General features: G+C 40.7%; 1 protein-coding gene across 1 annotated transcript; it reads left to right on the top strand.

Moving 5' to 3' along the window:
* Positions 1 to 2,740: 2,740 nt before the first annotated feature.
* LOC130557769 (paraneoplastic antigen Ma1 homolog) lies at positions 2,741 to 3,907 on the top strand. Its single transcript, XM_057339787.1, has one exon. The coding sequence runs from the start codon at positions 2,741 to 2,743 to the stop codon at positions 3,905 to 3,907; it is 1,167 nt and encodes a 388-aa protein (XP_057195770.1).
* The last annotated feature ends 5,355 nt before the right edge of the window (positions 3,908 to 9,262 follow it).

Raw genomic sequence — 9,262 nt, 5'->3', positions numbered from 1 at the left:
TGGGGTGCATTTCTCGGCATTACACCGGATCGCAGTAATTTCCGCGGGCAGGTGGTTCAAGTAACATTCTGATTAATTGCGGGCGGGTTAATTAATATTAACAAGATGCGCCACTGCCATAACAATTAATGGGGGGGATAAAACGTACAATATGGCCGCTCTAGCGAAGGAACTCTGCCCTCCAGTGATACGAGCCAATCGTCAATCAGTATTGACTGACAAATCTCTGGGGCGGGGCTCTCGTGAGGCGCTTGCCAGGCTGTGCATGCACAGTAGATGAAGCGATCTTAAAAAAGATGGTTTTTAATGAAATTTAAATTTAGCAAACCCAAGTTATGGTACAGTTCATGTCAGGTTTAATTATTGATAGGACATATGCTGTTTAATTGTGATTTTTGTCAGCAATTTAAAAAATATCTGCCTTCCCCCATTAAAGTAGATAGGACAGTGGACTTGCTATTAACTGCCCAGAGGCATTGCAAACATGGCCACCAAGTGGCACGACTTCCGTAAACGGACTTTGGTCACGGGAGAATGAGATAAATCAATAATGATAATAATATTAAAATGACTTGAAGGCCTACATATTTATGTAAGTATGTGTTGCTAAAATCTGCTGTTCTGCTGTTTAGAAAACTTGTCTATCTTCTGTGTGTAACACAGGTCAGAATTGAGCCGATCAGAAAAAAATAAATGTAATCTGCAACAATTATATTTTCACGTAAAATAAGAAAAGAATATAATTTTACTAAAGTGGTCCTGCTGTGCTAAGAATTAAAAAAATAAACAAACACAACATTTTATGTTTGTTATATGACGGGCGCTACGTATGACGTCATAGAGATGAGACGGAATAGTCGCACGGAGAGCACGCACTTTGCAGATAGCGGGTGTGATCAAAGCGGATTTAAAAGGCAATTATAACAATCATCCTTGTTAAATATGCATAAATAATATGTAGTATGGTGTTATAACCCTTGTATAAAACTTATTTGGGTCATTTTAGTGCGATGATTGATGATATTGAAGTGGATGATAGCCGATTGTGGGGCCTGTAGAAATCTGATGCAGTTGATTAATTGTGTTGAAATCCCCCGGATTTGGTGAGTTTCAAAATAACATAATGTTCAATTCTCTGAAATGAAGCGTTAATGAGTTACATTCATATTCAGGAGTGTTTTATATGGGTTAATATGCATGTATTTGTCTAGTTGGTAATTGTAATGTATTGTAACTGTATGCATTAAGTTTATTAAGAGCTCAAAAAAGATGCTTATCAGCAGAGTATTGTCATTTATGTATATAAGTGGTCATGTGTGAAGTGATAAAATAGTATTTTCCACCCAGTTGAGTTAAAGTATGTAAGATATGCTGAGTTTAAAAGTCATATATGAGTGTCTATATGATATGTCCATGATGTTTATGGCACTGTTGTATGAACAGGTCAGGTTTTTTTGGGAAGTCTGGAACAGACTGTGATCCTGAGATGGCGAGCCTCCCAGTTTGAGAATCCTAAAAGAGACGGAAAGAAGGGAATTCACGAATCGTGGAGTGACAAGTGCTTTATCTGTTTTCACAAGTGGAATTTACTCAGCCTTATTGGTATTTCTCATCAGTTACCTCGACATTGCACAGAACTGATTGTAGCACTCTTGAACGTTTACACCACAGACATTCGTATACACTACAATAAGGATTCAGCAGACTATTTTCTTTGCACAAGTACATACACACTTGTTCCATGGTTTGAGAACTGTTCATCTATGGTGAATTACTGACAAGTTTTTGTATTATTTTCAGTTATATTGTTATTTTTCTTGATGTGATCGGTTTATTGGAAATTGTATTCTTTGTGGGTTAGAGGTTCTAATTCAACCAAGGTAAAAAAAAAGAAAAGAAAATCAAAACCCTCTTGGTGAAAGTATTTTCCTGGTCTGTCTACTCTGTGTGTTAGTGTGCATTCTCTCATTCTTGCCCTCAGTAGCGAACCTAGCATTCTGGTCCATTACAGTGTATCCTACTATACTGATAGTGAAAATTGTTACAGTAAGTGGCGAGCCAGCCAGGAGGGCATTGTAGTAAGAATAAAATACAAATAAATAACCTTTAAAGACACAAGAGACCAGGAAAATAACTTAAAATTTGAAGTGGTGCAAATAGTGTCAATGTGGAAGTGGTTGAGTCTGAAAATATCAAAATTGACAACTCTATAATAATTAGTGGACTGAGAAACGCAGAAATTGATGAAGATTTGACTGATTTTCTAAACAAGTATGGTCATGTTCATAGACATATTCGCATAGACAATCCCAAATCGCCTTACCATAGAGAAGTCATAGTAGAGTACAGCAGTTGTTCTGCATTAGTGACTCTCAAACCCTTGTTGCCTTACACTTTCGAGAGTCCACACGACGTTGCTTACCACATTAGGCCTCTGTCAAGTGTCTATGCGTCAGCAGTAACTGAACATGCTACAACCCATTACTTTGTTGAACTGAAGAGAATAGCAAAGCTCAGTGGCAGAACTTTTGATGATCTCTTGAAAGAGCAGCTTCTCTCAACCTCTGTCACCGTTGCTGACAATCCAACTGATTCAAATGATCTTGAGTCGTCCCAAACGACTGATTCTTCTTCCTCAAACATTCCTCTTCCTCAAAAAAAGCTGAGTATTCAGGAGGAACGAAACTCTGATACGGTCCACAGAGTGGTTACAGGAGGCCTTTCACCGACACTTGAGGCAATGGATGTGAACCCACCTGAAGTCCAAAGACTGGTCATCGAGCACATTATGAAGAGTGATGGAGTTTCACCCTCTAGTGCTTCATTCCAGCTAAGGGTATTCTCAGGAAAAGTTCCTCGTCCTACTGGCGAAGTTGATTACGACACTTGGCGAAACAGTGTGGAGTTAATTCTTCAAGACCCTTCACTGTCTGACTTGCATCGGTCTAGTAGGATCTTAGACAGCCTACTGCCACCAGCATCAGAAATTGTCAAGCAGTTAGGTGCAAAAGCCTTACCTGTGGCTTACCTTGAAATCTTGGACTCAGCTTTTGATACCGTAGAGGACGGTGATGACCTTTTTGCGAAGTTTCTGAATACGCTGCAAAACACAGGTGAAAAGCCTTCCTTGTACTTGCAACGGTTGCACACTAACCTTCTCAAAGTGGTGAAAAGAGGCGGCATTTCTGCAGATGAGGCTGAACAACAACTTCTGAAACAATTTTGTCGGTGTTGTTGGGACGACACATTAATTGCCGACCTTCAGCTTGAACATAAAAGGAGCCGACCACCCCCATTCCCTGAGTTACTTTTGCGGTTGCGTAGTGAGGAGAACAAACACTCTGCGAAGGAAAGCCGCATGAGACAGCACCTAGGCACACAGAGACAAAGAGCCAGTTCCCATATTGTCACTGCTAACCCTCTCGATCTGAGTCGAAACGAAATGTCAGAAGGGACTGAGGTCGTTGAATTACGACAACAAGTTGCCAAGCTCCAGAGCCAGATTGCTAAGCAAAAGAATAAACAGACAGGACGAAGTGTGTCACCGTCAACCAATGCTGTCCTCGAGCTCAAGCAACAAGTCACCGAGCTCCAGAGTCAAATGTCAAAGCTCAGAGTCCAAAAGAGCCCAGAGCCAAAGGGCAGTTCAAGCAAAATGAAGCAAACAAACATACAATTTTCCAGAGGGGACCCTCTTAAAGCTGACCACAAGCTTCATCACAGGCCCAGGCCAGGCTATTGTTTTCAATGCGGTGAGGATGGGCATGTTGCTTCAATTTGCGAAAACGATCCAAACCCATCCCTGGTGGCCGATAAGAGGAAACAGTTGAAAGAGCGCCAAGCCTTGTGGGACATTCAGCATGGTCCAAGTGCCTCAGAAGCTTTAAATGCCGGCCAGTCCTTGTAGCGAGACATACAAGGGCTGTCAATTGTCAAACAAGTCTCAAGAAGTCAAACCATAAGAGCCATCTCAAGCCCTATGGAAAATGCCGTCCAGTTGGCCTACCCAAAGGATTAATTGGCATGAAGTGCACTGCTCAAGTGAACATTGAAGGAAACCCTTGTCCTTGTCTACTTGACACAGGGTCCCAAGTGACGACCATTTCCCAATCGTTTTATGAGCAAAATTTGCCTGGATTAAGCATAACATCCCTGGATAACCTGTTGGAGATAGAAGCAGCCAATGGTCAATCAGTGCCTTACCTGGTGTAACAAGGTTCAGCTCTTTCAGAAGAAAGGAGTCGGGATCGGCGTGGCTGGGAAACCGAGAAGAACTTTTATTTAAAACAAATTTGCAGGTGCTGCTGCACCTCAACAAAAACACTCAACACTTGGTTCAGTACAGGTTCACAGAATTCTCGGCGTGGACGCAACGTCTCATCGGCTTCATCTCTCTCCGGTTTCCCAGTCGGTCTCTCTCCTCCAGCCTCCGGTTGCTCGGCTTTTAACCATCTCCTCGCCAATTACTACAATGAGAAGCAGGTGTTTTTAATATGCGCTTGATCTGCTTACTCACCGTTCTTCTCCCGTCTCTCTCTCTCAGCGCAGACCGTGCTGAACCACACCCCCCTTGCCACACTGACGTTATTATTCTACCAGCTACTGAAACAGCCTTTGCATCAGATGTGATGCTTCACAATGCTGTCTACATTTACTGTAGCAACTAGCATATTTTGTTTTCATCTTATGTTCTACCAGATGGCATTGCTCTGCTCTTTAAGACAAGCATTAATAGATATTAACCTTCCCAACTGATTTCCACATATTATAGCCACAATAAAGTCAGAAATGCAAAGCAGTTAAGGTCTTGTGTGCCAAATGCCCATGTACAGCGTTTACCTTTGGCACAAGTAATTCTGCATTGGGCTATTAAAATTAATTTACCAAACTATTTGAACTGTATTAACTCCTCACGGTATCCTTAAGTTCAGGCTGCAAAAATGAAAACCACTGCACATGTAAAAAGCGTGCATTTCTGGTTATAGTTTTAACAATGCACTGGCACAAAAAGCAAATCCACATGAAACGGGAGTCCTCCTCAAGTTTCCAACGCTGGGTAATTTTCCATCGGAGTTTCTCAAGGGCAGCTGTTTATGATAGTGTTTCCCAGTTATCCTGGAGGACTGCCCAAACACTTGTTTTGTTTCTCAGCTTGATGCTGGAAAGAAACCTTGATGATGCGTCGTCTTGCTAAAGTACTCCCACATGAAATGCATCTTATTAATGCTCTTTCCTCATTATTTCGTGTTTTAGTCCCTTGGCACTGTGAACACTATTCAGGACTTACAAGAGAACAGAAAGAAATAAAATATTTACGGTTATGAAATGTGGGAAAATGAACAACTTTGTACAGTTGGAAGTGTGTTTAGATTTCAGCATTGAGTTTATTCCCATGATGACCTGGTATAAAACAGGTCAAACCGCCATATGGGTTATATTGTATGCAGATTGCTCCATGAAAGTCACTGTGAAACCAGAATTCACTCGGCTTACTAATGTATATTTATGGTCTCATTGTGAAGGAAAGAAATCATCTGTGCAAAGAAACAATAGATTTTACATTTACATTAAATTTATGCATTTGGCAGACGCTTAAAGGGACAGTTCACCCAGAAATCATCATTTACTTACCCTCAGATTGTTCCAAACCTGTACAAATTTCTTTGTTCTGCTGAACACAAATAAATATACTTTGAAGAATGCCAATAACCAAACAGATTTCATCCCCCCCATTGACTCCCATAGTATTTATTTTCCCTACTATGGCAGTAAATGGGGGATGAGATTTGTTTGGTTACTGACATTCTTCCAAATATCTTCCTGTGTGTTCAGCAAAACAAAGAAAATTATACAGGTTTAGAACAACTTGAGGGTGAATAAATTTTGACAGAATTTTCAATTTTGGGTGAACTGTCCCTTTAAGCCAGTGGTTCTCAAACTGGGCCCCCCAAGATGGATCCAGGGACCACAGATTTTGTGGCATTTTATGAAATATACAGTAGAAATGTATCATAGATTTTATGCAATCAAACATCAGAAAAATAAGACCACCAACGAAAGGTATTGATGTTTCAGCATTGTATAACTGCATATAATTTGAATTAAACCAAAAACATAAGTTCAAGATAATAAGTTTCTATTTGGGGATAGCTAGCCTTCGACAGTTGCTGGGTATTTAGTTGACCCAAGAGTAGACAGATACACTGATGCCAGCTCTAATGCCCCCTGAAGCACAATTCAGAAAGCAGCGATGTACAAAACACTTGCACAGCCAGAATCAGAATCGCAGTCTGGTGTAGACTAGATTTTGGGCTTTCTAGACGTGAAGTTAAACAGCTGTTGTTTTGACGTCTGGCTGAGCAGGGTTATGGTGCCATGGATGTGGAGCTTGGACACATGTAAACAGGTGATTAGCATCAGGGGAAACAAACAGAGATGGACCTGATCCGTGGCTGCGGAGCGGTAGATTGCTGGCATGTGGGGCCGATCAGTGAACAATAGACCAAGTTGGGCTGTGAAGCAGATGATTGCTGACAGATGCAGGAGAAGAAAGCAATCAGGTGGAAGCAGTGATATGGTTGCCATCAGGTGGATGTGAGAGAAGCATGATGTCAGAATGAGTCAGTGCCCTCCCAGACAGACTGATGTCAGCGTTCCTGCCATGGGGGGCAGCCACTAGCTCACCGAGCTACAAAGAGCTTCAGGCCCATTAACGGATGCTGAGAGCTGCCGAACAGCACTAATTACACCCTACCTATTAGCACCTAACCACCATAAGTACAGTGTCTAAGAAAAGCTGAGCTAGGGAATGTGTTTCTTGTTAACGTTGAACCTGATGAAAACATGTCCCGGTGCCCTTGTTGTTAGCATTGATAATGTCATTGTAAATACTGCCTTTAGACTAGCTTGTTTTGTCTCTAGGTTTTCTGAGGAACCCAGAGACTGATAGACCCAACTCCGGTTCGGCCAGATGCTCAGGATCTCAAATGATCTCACCAAATGATGCCCAGAGCCGTAGTCTGCTCCAACCAGATAGTGATGGGAGTCTGATGATCACAGTCTGCACCACATCAACGGTGTCCCAAAAACAATAGACATGATCCAGACTGCTCTGATCTGACCTGAATCTCCGCCTTATTTCCACACAGGAAAACAAACAATAACTCTACATATTCAATGTATCGTCACCTTGAAATTATAAGGTTCTATCTGCATTCTGAGAACTTTTGAGATAAGGAGCTTCAAAGTTTTTGCATTCCGTTGGACTTTGTAGATGGAAACCTTTGTATTTTCTCAAAATGTGCACAACGTAAAGAAACACAGTTGTCACAGAATAAGAATAACTTGTTATGTGAATCTTGGAAATATTCAATTTTGATAAAAATGTCATATAAAATGTCATAATTCCAAGGCGATTGTTTGTTGGTCAATTGTGCCAATTCTGTTTTGACTAATTACGAATATTAAGGTTCAACCATGAAATTTTTCATATTTACTCTCACCTTCATGTCATCACAGATGTGTAAGATGCCTGTGTAAGAAAAAAGGCCATGACTGTCACGACGGTGCGCGGTGAAGAACCCAAATGCAGGCAGGCAGTGAAGGGGTTAACAGATGACTTTTATTTACACGAAAACACAAAACCCCCACAATGGGGAAAAAACTAAACAGAGGCTAATACAATAAAACAAAAGACTTCCCACGAGGGGGCAAAAAGAAAACAAGAACAGTGAAACTAAACTAAGGACACGATCAAACGTCTAACATTAAACACGACAATACAGGTTAGGAACACAAAACTCACAAGGGAAAAAGGGTAATCCACACACGAAATCAATGACTCGACACACGGGCAGAAAACAAACACACCGTAGCACATCCACGGAACACAATACAATCCACTAGCACAGGACAAAGAAACATGAGGGTAAATATAGGAACACAAATGAGGGATAACGACATGGGACAGGTGTGGGACATTAAACACTCAGGGAAACATAACGAGGAAACGAGAGGAATGGGGCCAATGACAAGACACTGGAGAGAACGTATATTATAGTCAAACGGACAATAATATGTTTCTCTCCACACATAACCAAAGACTTTGTCATGGCTCTGCTACAGCACCAAGAAAAACATGACTAAGGAAGCAGAGCCATGACAATGACCTTATGTTGTTTTCACACACTGTAAAACTTTGCTATAGTTTTTGCAGCAGGTTTGCCAGTAACTTACTGTAGATTTAATTACTACTTAATATACTTTCCAATTAGTACTGTTTTCAATTACTTTAATCAAAATTAAAACACTTTGACTTCTGAGATTTAAAGTGAGCAAGAAGAGATTCGCATTAGCACAGCAATACTGCAAAAAACCGACATTCTTCCTAAGCATTTTTCTCTTGTTTTCTGTAAAAAACATTTAAAACTTCTTAAATTACGATACATTTACATAACAAGAAAAGTCACCCAATATATTTTGTCTTGTTTTATGAAAGAAAAATATATAAACTAGGTAAGTTTATGCTTAAAACAAAATTGTACATTAAATCTACAGTAAGTTATGGCAAATCTACTGAGAAATTACAGTAAAGTTTTACAGTGCACTTTTCAATTTTTTTCAACAATTAAAGATGCAATCCCTTACAGAAGTTAACCGCGGTTTAATCCTAGAACCGCCAGAGTTTGCTTTATACCTAAAACGACCAGTGGGTCAAATTTACGCATGCACATCACCACTGTTTTGATTTGGCTAATAAAAACGTTTTGTCACTTTATAATGCCACTATCTTCACAAAGTAATGTCTAGAGTCATGAAATACTTGTTTTTAGTCATCATTTTGTCGTGATTCTGCATCATCTTGTCATGTCTTTCTTGATCTTGTGGCAGAATCACGGCAGGATCCCTTGTTTTATGTGGAGAGGCGTTTTGGCCCTGTAGGCCTTCCATATCCTCTCTCTCCGGTGTCGGGTCTTCTAGCCTCGCACCTTTCTTCCAATTAGTGTTCATCCCTCTCACCTGTCCCGTCATCTTCCCGCCAGTTCCCATTAGTGTTGAGTCTTGTCACCTGCCCGTCTCTGTCCCCGTGCAATCTCCCCTTGTTAATGTTCCCCTATTTAATGTCTCAGTTCCCTTTGTCCCTCGTCATTGCATTGTTCGTTGTACTGTATGTGCTTTGTACTTGTGTTTGCCTCTCTGTATGATCCGTGGATTACCTGGTTCCTGTATTTATCTTGTCTTGGATTTATTAGTTATAGTTATT

The sequence above is a fragment of the Triplophysa rosa genome, linkage group LG8, assembly GCF_024868665.1.
Source record: "Triplophysa rosa linkage group LG8, Trosa_1v2, whole genome shotgun sequence".
Taxonomy (NCBI): Eukaryota; Metazoa; Chordata; class Actinopteri; order Cypriniformes; family Nemacheilidae; genus Triplophysa; species Triplophysa rosa.
The sequence above is the reverse complement of the archived record's forward strand: the minus strand, read 5'-3'. Positions and strand labels throughout refer to the sequence as shown.